The following is a 23,314-nucleotide window of genomic DNA, read 5'->3' as shown; positions in this document are numbered from 1 at the left end:
TCACCCGAATGTCCCAGTGGGGACAGACTGCTGCGGGGCGTTCTCAGTTCTGCTCCATAATGACTCCGTAAACAGGACAAGAAATGTGGGCACAAAAGGAGATTATGGGGTCTTGTCGGACCCCACAGCGGTCCAGAATTGTAAAACTCTTCTCCCTAAACCAGCACCCCTTCTTACCGGCTGGCGGCGTCTCTAATAGTTGTGGCTTCTTCGTCATCGCCCGTTTTTCCCGGATTTGCGGCGTGATTCTCCGGTGACTCATCCTCCATTGTCTGGAGCAGAGATTCTCTCGGTCGATTTACAGGACGACGTCTCCAGGAAAACATCCCATCACTCCTGTGTGGATGGAGAATATAAGCTCAGTGTCTGGAGGCTGCCGGGCTCCATAAAGCCCATCCACAGGTCCATTTTTACCTTGTGGTGATGTCTGTAAGTCCCTGGTGGGCCAGTGATCAATGCAGACTTTTCATATTGGTGCAATTCAGGATCTGTTACCTGGTGGACCATAACGGTCCAGACCCCGGTGGCAGATAAACTTCATAGAGCTCATTCAATACCTTTGGTATTTTGTACAGCTTAGTCTCTGGTGGGATAGTGTCCCAACAATTTTTGTAGTAAGTGTACGATTCTATATCTGTCTTTATCTTGCAGTGTTTAGTCCCTGGTGTCTCCATCAGGTCTGCTTTTGTTGTGGTGTATAATAGCATTTTATTCACTTTAGTCCCTGGTGGGCTAGTGTTTCAGAGTTTGTTTGTTTTTTCCATAGTGGTGAGTACACTTTTCGGAATCTTTCGTGTCGGACCTTTTATCTTACAGTTCTTAATCCTTGGTGGCTCCAGGTCCATCTGTTTGTGTGGTGGTATGTTATTCAGCTTAGTCCCTGGTGGGCCAGTTTTTAATATAGAATTCATTCCATGGTGGCAGTTGCTCAATTCGGGATGTATTGCTGAGTGCTCAGTCCCTGGTGGCTGATGAGCTCATTAAGGCCTTCACAGTGGTCCATTTCTACCTTGTGGAGACATTTTGAGCTCAGGTCCCTGGTGGGCAAGAGTTTAATGTAAAATTGTTTTCATGGTGGTTAGTGTAGACTTGAGGGTCTGCCATTTTGTCCGGTCCTTTTTTTCTATAAAGTACGGTCCCTGGTGACCATAGAAAGTGTTCACAATTGACTTGTTATACTCTTGGAAGTTTTGTGATGGCTCTTTACACAATGCACCATTTTTTTACATGGTGGTAAACGTACAATTCTGGATCTCTTGTATAGTGGACCTTTACCTATTGACTGACAAATGCTCAATTTAGTTCTTTTAGTATTTGTTTATGCAGTACTCCGGCCCACCAGGGACTACGCTATCTACACTACGCTATCTTTCCATGGTGGCAAGTGTATAATTCTGATTTGGTTGCTTGTTGGACCTTGAAACTTTCCAGTCTCTGGTGGTTGATGAGCTCCGTCCACTTGTGACTTTTGCTGTTCCGCACGTTGGTATTTGATACAGCTTAGTTCCTGGTGGGCCAGTGTACAGATCAGAATTTATTCCTTGGTGGATCTTGTAAATTAGAGTCAAGTCCCTGGTGGCTGATGGGCTCCATAAAGCTTGTAATCCTAGTGACCACCTTAATACAGTTTATTCCCTGGTGGGCTAGTGTACAATATTTTCCATGGTGGCCATTGTACCGATAGGGCGGTATGATGGGGTGATGTGTGGGGTAATGTTGTTGCCGGGATGAATGTAACACGGGCATCCTTATGACACGATCGCCCCCCCCCCCCCCGCACCGTGTTACCCATGAGGGGGTCTGCGAGCCTGCAGGCGTTTGCTCCCAGTCCCCCGGCCTCATCCCTGGGCCGCGCACAGTGTATTCCGCAGCAGTCGTGTCGTGTTGCCGTTGACCTTTCTAAGACTTTGGCATTGACGTTCCTCCGTGGTCTTCCTGGAACTGAACGCTCTTGATTTCAGGGGGGCTCCTCTTGAGCCAAGGCTCCCTGCAGCATTCCTCCTCGCATCGCTCACATTGCTGGCTTGCGCAGCTGGCACGCTGCGGGCTGTAACTTGGGGAAGGTGAGGACAGCGTGCCCCGTCCTATAAGGCGACCAGCACCTGCCCAATGCATGGACTGAAAACCGAATCGCTGTGTGGTCCGGGAGGGAGAAGTGCGCTGTGCGACACGCGTGGCCATGGGGGGGGCTACCAAAAAGGATACGGACTCCACTGTGCTCCTCACAGGGACTACAAGGTCTGTTGAGGGCCCAAGTAGTCTTACATCCACCTCTGCTCCAGCTGCTCCATCGTCCCTTCCCCATGCTTTACACTGCAGCTCTGCTTCTTCTGATTAGCTACTGATTTCTATTAGAGCAAGGACCGAATCGGTATAAACTACAAGCGACTATACGGCTGGTGAGATATCATCAGATTGCAGCGCAGAGACAGAGCGGAGGGGCCTCGGTGATGGGGAGGGGCCCCTCGGTGCCAAGGAGGGGGCCTTATGTTTAAGTTAATACTGCTCCTACCCCCTTAGTGCAGCATGAGGCAGAGTAGAAAGAGTTGAGCAGTGGAAAAGGCAGTGCAGAGTATTTCAGGAGAGGAGTGTGCTGATATCAGTGAGGACAGGGCTGTATGCAACAGCACAGAGTATTTCAGGAGAGGAGTGTGCTGATATCCGTGAGGACAGGGCTGAATGCAGCAGCACAGAGTATTTCAGGAGAGGAGTGTGCTGATATCAGTGAGGACAGGGCTGTATGCGGCAGCACAGAGTATTTCAGGAGAGGAGTGTGCTGATATCAGTGAGGACAGGGCTGAATGCAGCAGCACAGAGTATTTCAGGAGAGGAGTGTGCTGATATCAGTGAGGACAGGGCTGTATGCAGCAGCACAGAGTATTTCAGGAGAGGAGTGTGCTGATATCAGTGAGGACAGGGCTGTATGCAGCAGCACAGAGTATTTCAGGAGCGGAGTGTGCTGATATCAGTGAGGACAGGGCTGAATGCAGCAGCACAGAGTATTTCAGGAGAGGAGTGTGCTGATATCAGTGAGGACAGGGCTGTATGCGGCAGCACAGAGTATTTCAGGAGAGGAGTGTGCTGATATCAGTGAGGACAGGGCTGAATGCAGCAGCACAGAGTATTTCAGGAAAGGAGTGTGCTGATATCAGTGAGGACAGGGCTGTATGCGGCAGCACAGAGTATTTCAGGAGAGGAGTGTGCTGATATCAGTGAGGACAGGGCTGTATGCAGCAGCACAGAGTATTTCAGGAGCGGAGTGTGCTGATATCAGTGAGGACAGGGCTGTATGCGGCAGCACAGAGTATTTCAGGAGAGGAGTGTGCTGATATCAGTGAGGACAGGGCTGAATGCAGCAGCACAGAGTATTTCAGGAGAGGAGTGTGCTGATATCAGTGAGGACAGGGCTGTATGCGGCAGCACAGAGTATTTCAGGAGAGGAGTGTGCTGATATCAGTGAGGACAGGGCTGTATGCAGCAGCACAGAGTATTTCAGGAGCGGAATGTGCTGATATCAGTGAGGACAGGGCTGAATGCAGCAGCACAGAGTATTTCAGGAGAGGAGTGTGCTGATATCAGTGAGGACAGGGCTGTATGCGGCAGCACAGAGTATTTCAGGAGAGGAGTGTGCTGATATCAGTGAGGACAGGGCTGTATGCAGCAGCACAGAGTATTTCAGGAGAGGAGAGTGCTGATATCAGTGAGGACAGGGCTGTATGCAGCAGCACAGAGTATTTCAGGAGCGGAGTGTGCTGATATCAGTGAGGACAGGGCTGAATGCAGCAGCACAGAGTATTTCAGGAGAGGAGTGTGCTGATATCAGTGAGGACAGGGCTGTATGCGGCAGCACAGAGTATTTCAGGAGAGGAGTGTGCTGATATCAGTGAGGACTGGGCTGTATGCAGCAGCACAGAGTATTTCAGGAGAGGAGTGTGCTGATATCAGTGAGGACAGGGCTGTATGCGGCAGCACAGAGTATTTCAGGAGAGGAGTGTGCTGATATCAGTGAGGACAGGGCTGAATGCAGCAGCACAGAGTATTTCAGGAGAGGAGTGTGCCGATATCAGTGAGGACAGGGCTGTATGCGGCAGCACAGAGTATTTCAGGAGAGGAGTGTGCTGATATCAGTGAGGACAGGGCTGTATGCAGCAGCACAGAGTATTTCAGGAGAGGAGTGTGCTGATATCAGTGAGGACAGGGCTGTATGCGGCAGCACAGAGTATTTCAGGAGAGGAGTGTGCTGATATCAGTGAGGACAGGGCTGTATGCGGCAGCACAGAGTATTTCAGGAGAGGAGTGTGCTGATATCAGTGAGGACAGGGCTGAATGCGGCAGCACAGAGTATTTCAGGAGAGGAGTGTGCTGATATCAGTGAGGACAGGGCTGAATGCGGCTGCACAGAGTATTTCAGGAGAGGAGTGTGCTGATATCAGTGAGGACAGGGCTGTATGTGGCAGCACAGAGTATTTCAGGAGAGGTGTGTGCTGATATCAGTGAGGACAGGGCTGAATGCGGCTGCACAGAGTATTTCAGGAGAGGAGTGTGCTGATATCAGTGAGGACAGGGCTGAATGCGGCAGCACAGAGTATTTCAGGAGAGGAGTGTGCTGATATCAGTGAGGACAGGGCTGTATGTGGCAGCACAGAGTATTTCAGGAGAGGAGTGTGCTGATATCAGCGAGGACAGGGCTGAATACGGCAGCACAGAGTATTTCAGGAGAGGAGTGTGCTGATATCAGTGAGGACAAGGCTGAATGCGGCAGCACAGAGTATTTCAGGAGTGGAGTGTGCTGATATCAGTGAGGACAGGGCTGAATGCGGCAGCACAGAGTATTTCAGGAGAGGAGTGTGCTGATATCAGTGAGGACAAGGCTGAATGCGGCAGCACAGAGTATTTCAGGAGAGGAGTGTGCTGATATCAGTGAGGACAGGGCTGTATGTGGCAGCACAGAGTATTTCAGGAGAGGAGTGTGCTGATATCAGCGAGGACAGGGCTGAATACGGCAGCACAGAGTATTTCAGGAGAGGAGTGTGCTGATATCAGTGAGGACAGGGCTGAATGCAGCAGCACAGAGTATTTCAGGAGAGGAGTCTGCTGATATCAGTGAGGACAAGGCTGTATGCAGCAGCACAGAGTATTTAAGGAGGAGTGTGCTGATATCAGTGAGGACAAGGCTGAATGCAGCAGCACAGAGTATTTCAGGAGCGGAGTGTGCTGATATCAGTGAGGACAAGGCTGTATGCAGCAGCACAGAGTATTTCAGGAGAGGAGTGTGCTGATATCAGTGAGGACAGGGCTGTATGCAGCAGCACAGAGTATTTCAGGAGAGGAGTGTGCTGATATCAGTGAGGACAAGGCTGAATGCAGCAGCACAGAGTATTTCAGGAGAGGAGTGTGCTGATATCAGTAAGGACAGGGCTGAATGCGGCTGCACAGAGTATTTCAGGAGAGGAGTGTGCTGATATCAGTGAGGACAGGGCTGAATGCGGCAGCACAGAGTATTTCAGGAGAGGAGTTTGCTGATATCAGTGAGGACAGGGCTGTATTTGGCAGCACAGAGTATTTCAGGAGAGGAGTGTGCTGATATCAGCGAGGACAGGGCTGAATACGGCAGCACAGAGTATTTCAGGAGAGGAGTGTGCTGATATCAGTGAGGACAAGGCTGAATGCGGCAGCACAGAGTATTTCAGGAGTGGAGTGTGCTGATATCAGTGAGGACAGGGCTGAATGCGGCAGCACAGAGTATTTCAGGAGAGGAGTGTGCTGATATCAGTGAGGACAAGGCTGAATGCGGCAGCACAGAGTATTTCAGGAGAGGAGTGTGCTGATATCAGTGAGGACAGGGCTGTATGTGGCAGCACAGAGTATTTCAGGAGAGGAGTGTGCTGATATCAGTGAGGACAGGGCTGAATACGGCAGCACAGAGTATTTCAGGAGAGGAGTGTGCTGATATCAGTGAGGACAGGGCTGAATGCAGCAGCACAGAGTATTTCAGGAGAGGAGTCTGCTGATATCAGTGAGGACAAGGCTGTATGCAGCAGCACAGAGTATTTAAGGAGGAGTGTGCTGATATCAGTGAGGACAAGGCTGAATGCAGCAGCACAGAGTATTTCAGGAGCGGAGTGTGCTGATATCAGTGAGGACAAGGCTGTATGCAGCAGCACAGAGTATTTCAGGAGAGGAGTGTGCTGATATCAGTGAGGACAGGGCTGTATGCAGCAGCACAGAGTATTTCAGGAGAGGAGTGTGCTGATATCAGTGAGGACAAGGCTGAATGCAGCAGCACAGAGTATTTCAGGAGAGGAGTGTGCTGATATCAGTGAGGACAGGGCTGTATGCGGCAGCACAGAGTATTTTAGGAGAGTGCTGATATCAGTGAGGACAAGGCTGAATGCAGCAGCACAGAGTATTTCAGTTGGAGTGTACTGATATCAGTGAGGACAAGGCTGAATGCAGCAGCACAGAGTATTTCAGGAGAGGAGTGTGCTGATATCAGTGAGGACAAGGCTGAATGCAGCAGCACAGAGTATTTCAGGAGGAGTGTGCTGATATCAGTGAGGACAGGGCTGAATGCGGCAGCACAGAGTATTTCAGGAGAGGAGTGTGCTGATATCAGTGAGGACAAGGCTGAATGCAGCAGCACAGAGTATTTCAGGAGAGGAGTGTGCTGATGTGACCGGAGGCAGGGACCTGTCCACTAATGGTGATGAGTTAGTGACGGCTGGGTCACAAGTGACGAGGAAAGTCACAGACTGAGAGGTAGAAGGTGGTGGGACCCGGGCCTCCCAGGGGCACAGAGAATTTCGAGAGGGGAGTGTCGTAACCTGGGAAGTCGCAGATCTGACATATTGGAAGGAGTGGGTGTCTGCAGCTGTACAGAGGGTTTCAGGAGACTTAAACTGTGACGCTCCTGCAGTTGCTAGATACACATTCCTTATTTTCTCGCTGCCATTGCCAGTTCTTGTGTGAGCTACTGTTACATTGTCTGCGTCTCCTGCCCGTGAGACATTAGCAGGGATCGTCGGCAGCGGTGATGAGGGGCAACCCATTATTCCCAGGGTCAGTGCGGCTGGAGGCGTCACATACAATATCTGTGTGGGATTCGTGCTGCCGGGTTTTAGACCACTGGACCCTCTGCCATTGAGTTTTACGTTGCTGGTTTCTGCCCTATTGAGTTTTGCACTGCCGAAAATTCTGCTGCCGAGTTTTTAATTTCTAGGTTTTGCATTACTACCCTGTCGCACTGCCATGTTTTATAGTGTCAGGTTTTTGTCATCCACTTTTACACGGCTTGGGTTTATGCTTGTCGGTTCTGTGCTGCAGAGTTCTGCAGTGCTGGCTTTTGCTTGTCGGTTCTGTGCTGCAGAGTTCTGCAGTGTCGGCTTTTGCTTGTCGGTTCTGTGCTGCAGAGTTCTGCATTGCCGGCTTTTGCTTGTCGGTTCTGTGCTGCAGAGTTCTGCAGTGTCGGCTTTTGCTTGTCAGTTCTGTGCTGCAGAGTTCTGCATTGCCGGCTTTTGCTTGTCGGTTCTGTGCTGCAGAGTTTTGCTGTGCCGGCTTTTGCTTGTCGGTTCTGTGCTGCAGAGTTCTGCATTGCCGGCTTTTGCTTGTCGGTTCTGTGCTGCAGTTTTGTTGTGCCGGCTTTTGCTTGTCGGTTCTGTGCTGCAGAGTTTTGCTGTGCCGGCTTTTGCTTGTCGGTTCTGTGCTGCAGAGTTCTGCAGTGCTGGCTTTTGCTTGTCGGTTCTGTGCTGCAGAGTTTTGCTGTGCCGGCTTTTGCTTGTCGGTTCTGTGCTGCAGAGTTCTGCAGTGCTGGCTTTTGCTTGTCGGTTCTGTGCTGCAGAGTTTTGCGGTGCCGGCTTTTGCTTGTCGGTTCTGTGCTGCAGAGTTCTGCATTGCCGGCTTTTGCTTGTCGGTTCTGTGCTGCAGAGTTCTGCAGTGTCGGCTTTTGCTTGTCAGTTCTGTGCTGCAGAGTTCTGCAGTGTCGGCTTTTGCTTGTCGGTTCTGTGCTGCAGAGTTCTGCATTGCCGGCTTTTGCTTGTCGGTTCTGTGCTGCAGAGTTCTGCATTGCCGGCTTTTGCTTGTCGGTTCTGTGCTGCAGTTTTGTTGTGCCGGCTTTTGCTTGTCGGTTCTGTGCTGCAGAGTTTTGCTGTGCCGGCTTTTGCTTGTCGGTTCTGTGCTGCAGAGTTCTGCAGTGCTGGCTTTTGCTTGTCGGTTCTGTGCTGCAGAGTTTTGCTGTGCCGGCTTTTGCTTGTCGGTTCTGTGCTGCAGAGTTCTGCAGTGCTGGCTTTTGCTTGTCGGTTCTGTGCTGCAGAGTTTTGCGGTGCCGGCTTTTGCTTGTCGGTTCTGTGCTGCAGAGTTCTGCATTGCCGGCTTTTGCTTGTCGGTTCTGTGCTGCAGAGTTCTGCAGTGTCGGCTTTTGCTTGTCAGTTCTGTGCTGCAGAGTTCTGCAGTGTCGGCTTTTGCTTGTCAGTTCTGTGCTGCAGAGTTCTGCAGTGCTGGCTTTTGCTTGTCGGTTCTGTGCTGCAGAGTTCTGCATTGCCGGCTTTTGCTTGTCGGTTCTGTGCTGCAGTTTTGTTGTGCCGGCTTTTGCTTGTCGGTTCTGTGCTGCAGAGTTTTGCTGTGCCGGCTTTTGCTTGTCGGTTCTGTGCTGCCGAGTTCTGCAGTGCTGGCTTTTTCTTGTCGGTTCTGTGCTGCAGAGTTTTATGGTGTCTGCTTTTGCTTGTCGGTTCTGTGCTGCAGAGTTTTGCTGTGCCGGCTTTTGCTTGTCGGTTCTGTGCTGCAGAGTTCTGCATTGCCGGCTTTTGCTTGTCGGTTCTGTGCTGCATAGTTTTGCTGTGCCGGCTTTTGCTTGTCGGTTCTGTGCTGCAGAGTTCTGCGGTGTCAGCTTTTGCTTGTCGGTTCTGTGCTGCCGAGTTCTGCAGTGCTGGCTTTTTCTTGTCGGTCCTGTGCTGCAGAGTTTTATGGTGTCTGCTTTTGCTTGTCGGTTCTGTGCTGCAGAGTTCTGCAGTGCTGGCTTTTTCTTGTCGGTCCTGTGCTGCAGAGTTTTATGGTGTCTGCTTTTGCTTGTCGGTTCTGTGCTGCCGAGTTCTGCAGTGCTGGCTTTTTCTTGTCGGTTCTGTGCTGCAGAGTTTTATGGTGTCTGCTTTTGCTTGTCGGTTCTGTGCTGCAGAGTTTTGCTGTGCCGGCTTTTGCTTGTCGGTTCTGTGCTGCAGAGTTTTACGGTGTCTGCTTTTGCTTGTTGGTTCTGTGCTGCCGAGTTCTGCAGTGCTAGCTTTTGCTTGTTGGTTCTGTGCTGCCGAGTTCTGCAGTGCTGGCTTTTGCTTGTTGGTTCTGTGCTGCCGAGTTCTGCAGTGCTGGCTTTTGCTTGTTGGTTCTGTGCTGCCGAGTTCTGCAGTGCTGGCTTTTGCTTGTTGGTTCTGTGCTGCCGAGTTCTGCAGTGCTGGCTTTTGCTTGTTGGTTCTGTGCTGCCGAGTTCTGCAGTGCTGGCTTTTGCTTGTTGGTTCTGTGCTGCCGAGTTCTGCAGTGCTGGCTTTTGCTTGTTGGTTCTGTGCTGCCGAGTTCTGCAGTGCTGGCTTTTGCTTGTTGGTTCTGTGCTGCCGAGTTCTGCAGTGCTGGCTTTTGCTTGTTGGTTCTGTGCTGCCGAGTTCTGCAGTGCTGGCTTTTGCTTGTTGGTTCTGTGCTGCCGAGTTCTGCAGTGCTGGCTTTTGCTTGTCGGTTCTGTGCTGCCGAGTTCTGCAGTGCTGGCTTTTGCTTGTCGGTTCTGTGCTGCCGAGTTCTGCAGTGCTGGCTTTTGCTTGTCGGTTCTGTGCTGCCGAGTTCTGCAGTGCTGGCTTTTGCTTGTCGGTTCTGTGCTGCCGAGTTCTGCAGTGCTGGCTTTTGCTTGTCGGTTCTGTGCTGCCGAGTTCTGCAGTGCTGGCGTTTGCTTGTCGGTTCTGTGCTGCCGAGTTCTGCAGTGCTGGCTTTTGCTTGTCGGTTCTGTGCTGCCGAGTTCTGCAGTGCTGGCTTTTGCTTGTCGGTTCTGTGCTGCCGAGTTCTGCAGTGCTGGCTTTTGCTTGTCGGTTCTGTGCTGCCGAGTTCTGCAGTGCTGGCTTTTGCTTGTCGGTTCTGTGCTGCCGAGTCCTGCAGTGCTGGCTTTTGCTTGTCGGTTCTGTGCTGCCGAGTTCTGCAGTGCTGGCTTTTGCTTGTCGGTTCTGTGCTGCAGAGTTCTGCAGTGCTGGCTTTTGCTTGTCGGTTCTGTGCTGCCGAGTTCTGCAGTGCTGGCTTTTGCTTGTCGGTTCTGTGCTGCCGAGTTCTGCAGTGCTGGCTTTTGCTTGTCGGTTCTGTGCTGCAGAGTTCTGCAGTGCTGGCTTTTGCTTGTCGGTTCTGTGCTGCAGAGTTCTGCGGTGCTGACTTTTGCTTGTCGGTTCTGTGCTGCAGAGTTTTGCGGTGCCGGTTTTTGCTTGTCTGTTCTGTGCTGCAGAGTTCTGCAGTGCCGGCTTTTGCTTGTCAGTTCTGTGCCGCCGAGTTCTGCAGTGCTGGCTTTTGCTTGTCGGTTCTGTGCTGCCGAGTTCTGCAGTGCTGACTTTTGCTTGTCGGTTCTGTGCTGCAGAGTTTTGCGGTGCCGGTTTTTGCTTGTCGGTTCTGTGCTGCAGAGTTTTGCGGTGCCGGTTTTTGCTTGTCGGTTCTGTGCTGCAGAGTTTTGCGGTGCCGGTGTTTGCTTGTCGGTTCTGTGCTGCAGAGTTTTGCGGTGCCGGCTTTTGCTTGTCGGTTCTGTGCCGCCGAGTTCTGCGGTGCTGGCTTTTGCGTGTCGGTTCTGTGCCGCCGAGTTCTGCAATGCCGGCTTTTGCTTGTCAGTTCTGTGCCGCCGAGTTCTGCAGTGCTGGCCTTTGCGCTGTCGTGTTGCACTTTGTTTTCGTTGCTTGGTGCCGTCTGGAATAACGGGCCAACGTCCGAGCGGCTCGTTCCGGCAGACACTGGGGCAGGCGTCGCTCTGGGCGCAGCGGCCGACGTCCTCCTCTGCATGTGTAAACAGTCACCTGCGGCTACGCCCTCCATTACTGCTGCCTGTGTCACCAAGTCCTCGCCTGCCCGCGTCACACCTGAGTCACCGACTTCTATTTACATTCAGCGAGCACTAAAAATAGTCCGTCTGGGGATCTGCATCTCGGTTTATTCAGCCGTCGGGCGGAGCGCACCCGGAAACATTCCTGAGAAACCGCACCCAGCTCTACCGAGCCCCTGACTGCCCATTGTGCCCAGATATACACCTGCTCGTACGATGCAACAAACCCCCAGCTGTGTGAGCGACCGAGTCCGGGAGGGATTCAATGCCTGGATGTAAATAAGAATGTTTGTATTGCCTGACAGCAAGCAGAGCTCCTGCAGTTGGTGAAGAATGACCCAGATATGTCCCCGAGGGAATCGCTCGTCTGCCCCGCCCTCCGAGGGAACAGCTCGTCTGCCCCGCCCTCCGAGGGAACAGCTCGTCTGCCCCGCCCTCCGAGGGAACAGCTCGTCTGCCCCGCCCTCCGAGGGAACAGCTCGTCTGCCCCGCCCTCCGAGGGAACAGCTCGTCTGCCCCGCCCTCCGAGGGAACAGCTCGTCTGCCCCGCCCTCCGAGGGAACAGCTCGTCTGCCCCGCCCTCCGAGGGAACAGCTCGTCTGCCCCGCCCTCCGAGGAAACAGCTCGTCTGCCCCGCCCTCCGAGGGAACAGCTCGTCTGCCCCGCCCTCCGAGGGAACAGCTCGTCTGCCCCGCCCTCCGAGGGAACCGGTGACAAATGTGCTGACGGGTTACAGAGAGAACAGCTGGAGGTGAATTCCCAGCAGGAAGGTGACGGCCATACTGTCAGGAGTGGAAGCTGTCGGGTCATGCCCACAGCGCTGCCATCTGTAGGGAACACTGTCGCACAGCTGTGGCGGCCTCTATGTGCTGAGGAATAAAAATGCTGGACTTATCCGACACAGCAGATCACAGGCGGGAAGGAAGCCCCATAGGAATTAATGTTTGGGTGTCACCGTTGAGGGAGTGGTAACTGGTGCAGCAGGCGGGGGACCCCTTTGGAGGAGCAGTGAGTGGCGCGCAGCAGGCTGGTGATGCCGTTGGGGGAGCTGTGGCTGGCGTAGCAGGTGGGTGATGCCGTTGGGGGATAGGTGGCTGGCGTAGCAGGTGGGTGATGCCGTTGGGGGATAGGTGGCTGGCGTAGCAGGTGGGTGATGCCGTTGGGGGATAGGTGGCTGGCGTAGCAGGTGGGTGATGCCGTTGGGGGAGCGGTGGCTGGCGTAGCAGGTGGGTGACGCCGTTGGGGGAGAGGTGGCTGGCGTAGCAGGTGGGTGACGCCGTTGGGGGAGCGGTGGCTGGCGTAGCAGGTGGGTGACGCCGTTGGGGGAGCGGTGGCTGGCGTAGCAGGTGGGTGACGCCGTTGGGAGAGAGGTGGCTGGCGTAGCAGGTGGGTGAGGCCGTTGGGGGAGCGGTGCCTGGCGTAGCAGGTGGGTGATGCCGTTGGGGGAGCGGTGGCTGGCGTAGCAGGTGGGTGATGCCGTTGGGGGAGCGGTGGCTGGCGTAGCAGGTGGGTGATGCCGTTGGGGGAGCGGTGGCTGGCGTAGCAGGTGGGTGACGCCGTTGGGGGAGCGGTGGCTGGCGTAGCAGGTGGGTGACGCCGTTGGGGGAGCGGTGGCTGGCGTAGCAGGTGGGTGACGCCGTTGGGGGAGCGGTGGCTGGCGTAGCAGGTGGGTGACGCCGTTGGGGGAGCGGTGGCTGGCGTAGCAGGTGGGTGACGCCTTTGGGGGAGCGGTGGCTGGCGTAGCAGGTGGGTGACGCCGTTGGGGGAGCGGTGGCTGGCGTAGCAGGTGGGTGACGCCGTTGGGGGAGCGGTGGCTGGCGTAGCAGGTGGGTGACGCCGTTGGGAGAGAGGTGGCTGGCGTAGCAGGTGGGTGAGGCCGTTGGGGGAGCGGTGACTGGCGTAGCAGGTGGGTGACGCCGTTGGGGGAGCGGTGGCTGGCGTAGCAGGTGGGTGACGCCGTTGGGAGAGAGGTGGCTGGCGTAGCAGGTGGGTGAGGCCGTTGGGGGAGCGGTGCCTGGCGTAGCAGGTGGGTGATGCCGTTGGGGGAGCGGTGGCTGGCGTAGCAGGTGGGTGATGCCGTTGGGGGAGCGGTGGCTGGCGTAGCAGGTGGGTGATGCCGTTGGGGGAGCGGTGGCTGGCGTAGCAGGTGGGTGACGCCGTTGGGGGAGCGGTGGCTGGCGTAGCAGGTGGGTGACGCCGTTGGGGGAGCGGTGGCTGGCGTAGCAGGTGGGTGACGCCGTTGGGGGAGCGGTGGCTGGCGTAGCAGGTGGGTGACGCCGTTGGGGGAGCGGTGGCTGGCGTAGCAGGTGGGTGACGCCTTTGGGGGAGCGGTGGCTGGCGTAGCAGGTGGGTGACGCCGTTGGGGGAGCGGTGGCTGGCGTAGCAGGTGGGTGACGCCGTTGGGGGAGCGGTGGCTGGCGTAGCAGGTGGGTGACGCCGTTGGGAGAGAGGTGGCTGGCGTAGCAGGTGGGTGAGGCCGTTGGGGGAGCGGTGACTGGCGTAGCAGGTGGGTGATGCCGTTGGGGGAGCGGTGGCTGGCGTAGCAGGTGGGTGATGCCGTTGGGGGAGCGGTGGCTGGCGTAGCAGGTGGGTGATGCCGTTGGGGGAGCGGTGGCTGGCGTAGCAGGTGGGTGACGCCGTTGGGGAAGCGGTGGCTGGCGTAGCAGGTGGGTGACGCCGTTGGGGAAGCGGTGGCTGGCGTAGCAGGTGGGTGACGCCGTTGGGGGAGCGGTGGCTGGCGTAGCAGGTGGGTGACGCCGTTGGGGGAGCGGTGGCTGGCGTAGCAGGTGGGTGACGCCGTTGGGGGAGCGGTGGCAGGCGTAGCAGGTGGGTGATGGCTTTGGGGGAGCGGTGACTGGCGCAGGCGGGTAACACTTACTCCTCCTTTCCTAACACTTTAGACGATTGTAGCAAACAGAATTGTACCAAACCCTCAGCTGTAGAAAGTACTGGACCTTTGCGGGTATTTCTTTATCACATTTCAGTATCTCTAATTGCGGTCAGTGAATGGGAACCTTCTATTAGTACACTGTAGACCAGTGAAACATTATTTCTGTGCGGAGCCCCTTGTAAATGTGGTCGTGGACCTCCCCCCCGGACACAGATATGGCCCTGGCTATTCCTCTCCCTTTCATTTTGCTGCCACTGAACATTCCCTTCCTGAATTCTCTTGTGATTCCTCTTTTTGTAGATCGCAAGGCAAAGACCTCAGAAGACCCCAGACCCCGGGACATCAGCGGCCCCGCAGACCTGTCACTGCCCCCCGAGATGCCGATACTAATCGATCACCACGCCCTGAAAGACATCCTGGGTGCCCCGATGTATGAGACTGAGGTGCGATGTGATGAGGTTTTCTTTATGCACCGTGATTTGATTTTACAATTCTCTTTACCTGCAGTCCTATGTAAATCTATAAACGAAAACATTATTACACTGCACTGCACTACATTGTGGTGGGGGCAAATAAGCTGCCGGCATTACCCGTGCTCACAGCTGGTGGCACACTAACAGGTTCAGCTTTGCTCCATCTGCTGTTAGTAAAGTACAGGGGGCATCTCTGCCGGCTGCTGCCCCACCACACGGGGGCAGTGTTGGGCAGATTATGTGCAGGTTGGTCATACATGGACGTGCACCATCAAGGTGGACATGTTATTTTCTGCTGCTTTGTAGATGGTTTTTCTATTCTACAAACATTGGATGTTAATATATCCATTGGTGGCAGATATGTCCGAAGTCTCATTGAGGCTCTTAAAATGACTCCATGTCTCTCTTTCCATCTGTCACTCACTCTAAATCTCTCACTCTGTCACTGTCTCTATACCTCTGTCACTTGCTCTGTATCTTGTGTCACTATTGCTTTTTCACTGCCACTCTTCCATCTGTCTCCATTTATTTCTCTCCTCCAGCACTCTTTTTGGTGTCCTTATCTCTCTAACATCGTCTGTCTCTTCCATGCCTCCTGTATCTCTCTCTCCTATCGTCTGCTCTTTTCTCTATTTTCCCTCTGTCCCCTTCTGTCTCTCCTCTCTTGCACTCTATAGTGTTCTCTTTCTTCCCCATCTTTTGTTCTATAGCTCTCTCCGTCGGTCACTGTGTCTCCGTCGGTCACTGTGTCTCCGCCATTCGTGCTCTCCTGGACCATCTATCCCGTCCTCCCTCTGTCACTTGCTTTGTACCTTTCTCTATGGATGGTGAATCTTGCAGCTTGGCTCTCTAATAGCGTCATGTAGATGAAGGTGACTCAGCTCTCGGGCGGCGGCTGGAGATGAAACCCTGTAACAAGGGGATTCAGCCCCCAATGAGGCAACTGAACCATTAAGTGGATTATTGGCATCACACGCCCCCTCCAATAGTCTCATACAGGGGCTATAGCACAATGGGATGAGGGGGGGGGGATGAATAGATGTGGCTGCGCTACGTATCAGGCCGTGAAATCCGCTTACACTGTGGATCTGTGCCCTGGACAGCTTTATGTTGTCGTTATTTGTGGGATGATTATGGGGGCCCGTGAGAAACGCACCAGAAAAGGGGAAAATGGCATCTGCTCCATAAATGTCTCCAGCTGTTCTGTTTATGGCATCTAGAGGGGCAGTGTGCTGGTCTAACTCTGCAGCCCCTTTGTCCTCGGCATCTGTGGGGGTCTTAGTCAGACCCTTCATACAAGGTGCGGTTGTGGGTCACCCTGGTCTAATAGGGTGGTGGAAATTGAAGCAATGGCCGTCTTGGATTAGTAGTGCCACCAGGGCCGATAGAGGGGTCTAGGTGGTCTTGGCCATCACCGTGGGCGATTTCTTCTTGTGCGCAGTCACTTAGCGGGAGAATCGGCTGAACAGGATGTGCGTTGGGGAAGGATCTTCCCGTCCGCTGCAGCTATTTTGGGGACTGAGAACACTTACCAAAAAAAAAAAAAAAAAAGCTTTTTCGTACAAGGCCGCTTTCCAGCCGGAGGCAGGCGAGCTGGTGACCAGTGGGTGGTGCCGCTATGGTGACTTTTCTTTTTCTCTTTAGGTATTTGAGCGACTCAACCAGCCGGGCGTAGCCATCGGATTGGCATGGACCCCGCTCGGAGGGGAGATCATGTTTGTGGAGGCCAGTCGTATGGATGGAGACGGGCAGTTAACGCTGACCGGTCAGCTGGGCGATGTCATGAAAGAATCGGCACACCTGGCAATCAGCTGGCTGCGCAGCAACGCAAAGAAATATCAGCTGTGTAACGGTAAAGATCACCACCTGTACTATTCTGCAACTACAACTCCCAGCATGCCCTGGCATCCCCAGCGTGAATGTTGCTCAGCTGTCGTCTCATCTCCTCCAGCATCAGGCAGCTTCGAGTTACTTGACAGCACCGACATCCATCTGCACTTCCCTGCCGGCGCCGTCACCAAGGATGGACCGTCTGCCGGGGTCGCCATCGTCACCTGCCTCGCTTCGCTCTTCAGCGGCCGTTTGGTGAGCTCTGATGTGGCCATGACCGGAGAGATCACCCTGCGGGGCCTGGTGCTCCCTGTAAGTGGCCGGAAAAACATATATACCATTAGCCACATGCTGAGAGTTGTAGTAATATAGCCACGTCTTTGCACTTATTCTCCATTTTTTTTTGTGTAGGTCGGAGGTATCAAGGACAAGGTGCTGGCGGCTCACCGGGCCAAGCTAAAGCGCGTGATCCTCCCTCAGAGGAACGAAAAGGATCTGGAGGAGATCCCTGTAAATGTGAGACGGGATCTGACTTTCATCCTTGCAGCTACGCTGGAGGATGTTCTAAACGCCGCATTTGACGGGGGATTTTTCAAGAGGGGACAAGAGCTCCTCAACAGCAAACTGTGAAGACTTTACACCTGTAGTGATGGGAGAGAGAACCTGATTCAGGGGCGTCGGGACGGTACTGTGGAGCTGTGCTTGGCCTCCAGCTGGAAAGGACACTGCTCTTAGTGAGAACACAAGCCATTTCAGCTGGAGGCCAGGCACCTAGTAAACTTTGATGTAGGTTAATGATGGGTAATCAATGTGGGGGATCTGATGTACCCCATTATCTAGCAGGTTTTTCTATAGGGGAATAGGAAGCAAGAACACAGCTCTGCTCCGCTCTTATTGGAGCAGATATGAGAGACCCTGTAGACTTACACTACTAATGATCAGATGAGATGTGGCAGCGCTTTATACAAGGAGTCTAATCTGAGGATAATTATGTGGATGGGAAATGTGCAGATAGCTGCAGGTTGTTGCCTTATTACATGTATGGAATTTATCTACATAGTAAAATGTGATCTGCAACCCCCCCTCCCTCTTATCTAGTCTGGGTATGTGTATGGGGGGCTCAAAATTAATACCTGAAAAACTCTACTTGTTCTACCATTTTAACGTTCACAAAGCACCTCGTGACTTTCTCTGTTTTAGAACTAGCTTTTCCCTTATCGTCCAGGAAGGCTTTGAAATAATAGGTGCTGCTTGTGCAGCCGTCGTCGTACCTGCCATTAGTAGCAGGGTCTCACCCAGCATTACTCGGGTCACGGTAGAACAGCTCAGCGGACTGATTGCAACAATCCGCACAGGTCAGAAACTTCAAAGTAAGGCCGGGACTTGTCACCATAACACAGATGCTAAAATCTGCATCACCACATTGCGACGGCTCCTTGAGCCATGTGCTCACTGGCTTATTCAGGTGGGTTCTGCTCCAGCAAGCACTGAACATTCAGCACACGCACTGCTATGTGAAACGACAGGCTGCACATACACAATCAGTTTTAAGCTCTTCAGGTTTCTAAGGTTCCTAAGTAATTAAAAAAAAAAAAAAAACTTCAGAAAACTTTTTTTTTTTTTAGTTGAAGTGTCATCTTGCAAAATTAGGTACATTATTCCACCTGAAATGTGCACATAGCCAAAACCAATAGGATCTGCAGTCCTGATCATCTCAGGCAGAGCAGACGGGGTCCTTCCTGTCAGTCACCTGCCCCTGCTGACTGGTGCTGGGAATATCATCACAGGACCTACAGTCAACCATACAATCCAGTCGTGTGAACAAAAAGGAAACATCTAGTTAGTAAGACAAGATTGCTTTCTTCCATAAAACAACACCTCTGTTGTTTTTGAGCTGTACTGGAGTAAACCGCTTTCTTCCATACAGTACTTTGTAGTTCTAGAGAAAACCTTTAATAGGTTTTTTTTTTTTTTTTTTTTTTTTTTTTTTAAGAAGTTTGTATTTACCGCTTGTATTAGTAAATCACACAGCATGTCACAGATAAGTAAACACAAAGGGTTCTCCTTTTCCATTGGATAGGGGGTAAGTTACTGATCGCTCTGATCCCATGATCAGGCCATAGTGGAGCTCGGCCTCCGCTCCAGTCACTGTCCATGGAGCTGCGACTATTTCCAGCAGTCCCACGAATGAAGGTCGAGCATGCGCACCGCCGGGGATCCAGCAATGAACCAGGCATTAAAGATGTTCAATAATTATTATTCCTCCGTCTTGTGGGACGACGGCCGAGGCTCCTACACACATAATATAGTGATCACCTCCAGGCCGAAACCAGTGGACATCTCACACCAACACTGCCGCCAGAAGTGCAAGGACAGTTACAACCCCGACCACCATACAGGAAAGCATCCTATCCATCTCAAAGGGCGGATCCTAGTCCTTGGAAATAAATCAAACCTCCTTATTCCTACAAAGCCAGTTGGGTCCAAAAACGCAGACACAACCTCAGCGATACCTTATCTCATCACCACGTCTTCAGATTAAGCAAAAACCATCACTCTGGAGGTCAGCACTCCCATAACCCATCTGAATCGACAGAAGTCACATTGTGACTGCCTTTGGCCACCACTAGGAGGAGCTGTGTATACAGTATGTAGAGAGCTCCCCCTAGTAGTGGCTCCAGACGTCCATATTGCATACCTTGCAAAGCAAAAAATTACACATCGCGCTATAATGTATATTATGTGATGTCAGCAATTAAAGGGAACCTGTCACATCATGTGTAGCATCTAAAGTGTCCCCAATGCAATGTGCATCACTAAGGCCGGTTTCAGGGCGCAGCGACGGCCGCCGCTAAGCCCCACCTCCAGCTCCACCTCCTGGCGCATGACGCTGCATGCGTCGTCTATCTTTATCACTGAGGACGCAGGCCGTGCGCAGTATGCGTTTGGCGGCGCCTGCGTCCTTTTGATGGTGCGCCCAGCTCAACCAAATTGCAACAGATTGCGTTTGGCGCTGGTCGGCACAGCGTCAAAAGGATGCAGGCGCCGCCAAACGCATACTGCGCACGGCCTGCGTCCTCAGTGATAAAGATAGGGGACGCATGCAGCGTCATGTGCCCAGAGGCGCGGCAGGGGGTGGGGCTTAGCAGCAGCCATGCGCAGGCCGTCGCTGCGCCCTGAAACGCAAATGTGAAACCGGCCTAACACGTTCTTCCATCAACATTGCCGCTGTAATCCTTACGTGCTTTTTGATAAGGATTACACATTGGGACACTTTACAGGCCACAAGTTCCATGACAGGTCCCTTTTATAGCAAATCTTGTACCCCAATAAAATGACATCCTTTTGGGAAAAAAAAAAAAAAGAAGGGGCAGTCTAAAATCTAGTGGAGGAGCCGAATTCAAGAAGCACACCACAAAGAACATCGGAGAGGGTCGCTTGCCAAGTAGTATTTTTAATGACAATTATAAAAAGATGGAGAACATCTCATTTTGAGACTACTCATTAAATATCCGCTTTCAATTAGAATTGGAGAAGACAATGGAGTTTTGCACTACAAGACAAAACGCCTCCTGCGTCGGAAACGCTCGGCACGTACGGGCAGAGCCGTATCCTGAAGTGTCACGCGGCTGCACCACAGGACCCAGCCGGCCATCTCCCCACCTCGGACGCTGCCGGAATCACTACAGCACCAAGATGGGATCCATTACTTTCCCAGCAGGCAGAATTTAGGTCAGAAAAAGATGGCTGCTCCAAGACAAGTGCTACGTCTGTGCACGGGTTGTGTCTGGAGGGGAGCAAATAGATTTGCAGAAGCCTGGTCCAGAGACCACCCGATAGGACCCCTGCAAACCATCTCCGCGGCGACGTTACATCGGAGGCAGTTTGCAGGGATCCAAGGATCCTCCAAATTGATGCAATCATCTCCAGTTGTCTGGTAGTGTAACTCAGCTCCACTGAAAATTGTGAAGAGTTGCAATACCATAAACAACCTGTAGACAAGAGGGGCGTTTTTTTTTTTTTTTTGGAAGAGCCATGTTTAACCAATTCTGGACAACCCGTCTCTTCAATGTGTAGGAGGCCACGTGATGCAACCAGCATGTGGATAAAGCACTAGTCGTACGTGCCTGACCCATCCAACCATTATATGTACCACAACATCCAATAAAAAAAAAAAATCGTCATTTCATTGGGTCAAATATCACTGAAAATATTAACATTCCTCATTTCAAATTGGGGCGTAAAAAGAAAAAAAAAAAAGCAATTATCGTTGGGGAAATAAATTGAAAAAAAAAAAAAAAGTATGCATAGCAAACTTATGTGTATAAAAAAAAAAATATATAATATATTTATATACTTACAGAAAAGAAAAAAAAGTCAGGTTTATTCAATGAAAAACTAGAAGTTAATAAAAATTAGCAATACACAGAAAATATACACAAACAGCAGCAATTCTATATAGTGACTTACGAATGAGGAACGCAGCGCCCCGGAGAGGATGCCGCGCAAAATGGCTTGTCAGTCAAAAATATATTAAAAGGAAAAAAAAAATGGGGTAGGTGAAGGGGGACAGTATTATACTGTACAAACTACAAATTTGGGGTTCTTTTTTTGCATTTTCTTTTCACTTTTTAAATAAAAAAAAAAAAAATAATATAAAAAAAAAACAAAACTGATGCCCGAGTACAGGGTATAGGGGTTCTCTCAGTGGTTGATTTTAAATATTAGTGTTTTTTTTTTTTTTTACATGCATCTGCTTCCTGTTTGTGTAGTTCACTGTTCGCTGGCCGTGCCAATTTTTTTTTAATTTTTTTTGTAGTCCGCAACGGTCTGGCAGTGAAAGTCAATTGCAATCGTAGAAAGTGAAATATAAAGCGAGGACTTTAAACACTGGCCCTGGAAGTTTGTGGTTTGCCATATTTTGGGGGTTTAATTTTGCTTTTAACACATAGAGATAGTTACATTGATTCCTAAATTGCCATTTTCGGCAAAGAGTTGTGCAATGCTTGTGTCAAACACGAGGCAGTCGCTGTTCATGATGGCGGTGGCGATGCCCTCGTGGATGGAGCGTGGCGTCGCCTCCCAAGTCAATCGTCGCCGGTGACCGTTTAGCTCCAGGCGGTAAGCGAAGTTCTCGGCTTGCTTCCGTGTCCCTATTAGCTGCACGATAGCAAAGAATTGTTGGTGACCGTCGTATTTTTCCTGTTTCTCCAAGACCAGCATAAAGTGAAAGCCAAAACAGGACTGCATCATCACCCAGTCTACGGCCCCGGGAAGGTTAATGTCTGTGGCGAGAAACACAATATCCTCTCCTTGTAACGTGGTGATGGATTTATGCTGATGCATAAGGTGTGGCATCACGGCGTCCAAGGACCCTTGCCACTTACAGGAGGCTCCTGGGCAGGGACAGGAGTATGGTCGGAATTCACACAGCTCTTCGTGGTCGGCTTTCTCAGTGTGCGGCAACGTTACCTCGCAGCCCGAAGAGGCGTATTTGCAGGGGAACAGGACAGAGTTGGCAACTTTCTCCATTGCCAGGTTGCGGATGGATCCCAAGGGCCCTCTGCAGGTCGGGCAACACGTGAGTTTGGGGCGACAGTTGCTGCACACGAGGTGCCCGCTCTGACATTGGAGGATTGGTGGTAAAACATAGTCAAAGCACACGGGGCACTCGAAGAGGCTCGCCAAGTCATTGTTAGAAGCCGTTGTTCCCGTCAAGGCTGGCACCCGCTGGGAAGGTGGACACTTGGAAGTACCGGTTGGGATGGCTGCGGCGGTCTGACGGCTCATTTCTGGAAAGACAGAACAGAAGCAGTCACTTAACGGAACGAGCGGAGAAACGATCGGCGGCAGGAAGCGACAGACAGCAGGATGGGCGTCCTGGCACAAGGCTGCAGGGTTTGGAGGCCAGGGCCTGAACGATGCCCATACACACAGGAGCAGCGGAGGCAGGGGGTTGTAGTATCGCATTGCAGGAGAGATAAAGGGCAGACAGTGTTTATATACGTAGTCTGCACCTGGGGAAAGTAAATCGGATTACACAGCAAAACACTACCTTGTTCCCAGACTACTGACCTGTGCGCTTCATCCAGCACTCTCCTGGCAATCTCACATCCATGTCACCCCAGGAAGACGCCGCTCACGTCCCCCTGACTACACGCAGGCCGTGCACACTCCTACGTACACTATGGCTGTTCCTTGTTTCTCGCCCTGACCTTGCAGACGCTCGTCACACGAGAAATGCCTGCAGAGAGAGGAGGATCTCCTCTGACTACAGCTGGGTCACTCCACTAACAACTACCTGGTCCACATAACTATTAAGAGCAAAGTTGACCAACAGGTCTAAAAATACCCGACCTGCACACACCGGCGCCGTGACGTGGAGGACACACAGGCCTCACTCCTCCCGCAGATTCCTGTGGTAACTGAGCGTGCGGGGCAGTGCAGGAGGTTTCCATACGGACTCCTCATGGCGACGCTGTGTGTAAACAGCCAGCAGCACCTGGGGCCTCCGGCCGGCTCTTAGGACGGGCTTGCAGCACATTACATCACTCTGTTATTAAAGGGCTCATTGAGGAGAGTGGAGAGCTGCGCCCGGGCTCCGACCCACTCACTTTTTCCCCAGGTTCAGCATACATGCTTCCAATGTATACTCTGGATGCACGAGTCTTTTTTGGCATTAATTCAAGGAACACGTCATGTTGTAGCACAGGCCGTGTAAGGTGTCTGATGCCGGAAGGGCTGTGCATCAGGGGGCGACGTAACCACAACCCACAGCAGCTGCAGATCAGGTCCCCAGACCTCCCCCCCAGCTCCCCACACCCCGACCAGTCAGGACAGCAGCACTCCACTGCCCACAACAAGCAAACAGCCGCATTCCCACCGACGCTCCGTAGAGTCCGTGCAGCGGCAGTAGGAGACGCCGTTCCTTTGCAGCCATAAATAGCCCGAGGAGCGGATCGCCCTGGGACCGAATGGAGCTCGAGTTCAGGCAGGAGCTGAAGTTCTCATCCACCTGACAGCTGCGCTAGGACTAAGCGGTCTAATATTTTTATGGCGTTCACACTAGTACAGCATCACATG

The 23,314-nt window shown here is 52.4% G+C and overlaps 2 protein-coding genes across 4 annotated transcripts in view; one reads left to right on the top strand and one right to left on the bottom strand.

Moving 5' to 3' along the window:
* The window catches only part of LONP2 (lon peptidase 2, peroxisomal), a 59,715-nt gene extending 42,407 nt beyond the window's left edge, over positions 1 to 17,308 (top strand). The window contains exons 12-15 of the mRNA XM_073554989.1: positions 14,229 to 14,371; positions 16,046 to 16,253; positions 16,353 to 16,543; positions 16,643 to 17,308. Of these exons, the coding sequence (XP_073411090.1) occupies positions 14,229 to 14,371; positions 16,046 to 16,253; positions 16,353 to 16,543; positions 16,643 to 16,861 (761 nt within the window). The 3' untranslated portion in view covers positions 16,862 to 17,308. The remainder of the gene's footprint in view (positions 1 to 14,228; positions 14,372 to 16,045; positions 16,254 to 16,352; positions 16,544 to 16,642) is intronic.
* Positions 17,309 to 19,665: 2,357 nt separating this feature from the next.
* SIAH1 (siah E3 ubiquitin protein ligase 1) overlaps positions 19,666 to 23,314 on the bottom strand; it is a 31,205-nt gene continuing 27,556 nt past the window's right edge. For all 3 annotated transcript variants that reach the window (XM_073554987.1, XM_073554988.1, XM_073554986.1), the window contains exon 2: positions 19,666 to 22,023. In XM_073554987.1, the coding sequence (XP_073411088.1) occupies positions 21,173 to 22,021 (849 nt within the window). In that variant the 5' untranslated portion in view covers positions 22,022 to 22,023 and the 3' untranslated portion in view covers positions 19,666 to 21,172. The remainder of the gene's footprint in view (positions 22,024 to 23,314) is intronic.

The sequence above is a fragment of the Dendrobates tinctorius genome, unplaced genomic scaffold (assembly GCF_039654945.1).
Source record: "Dendrobates tinctorius isolate UK_male_01 unplaced genomic scaffold, ASM3965494v1 ptg000214l, whole genome shotgun sequence".
NCBI lineage: Eukaryota > Metazoa > Chordata > Amphibia > Anura > Dendrobatidae > Dendrobates > Dendrobates tinctorius.
This window is presented reverse-complemented; position numbering and strand designations above follow the sequence as displayed.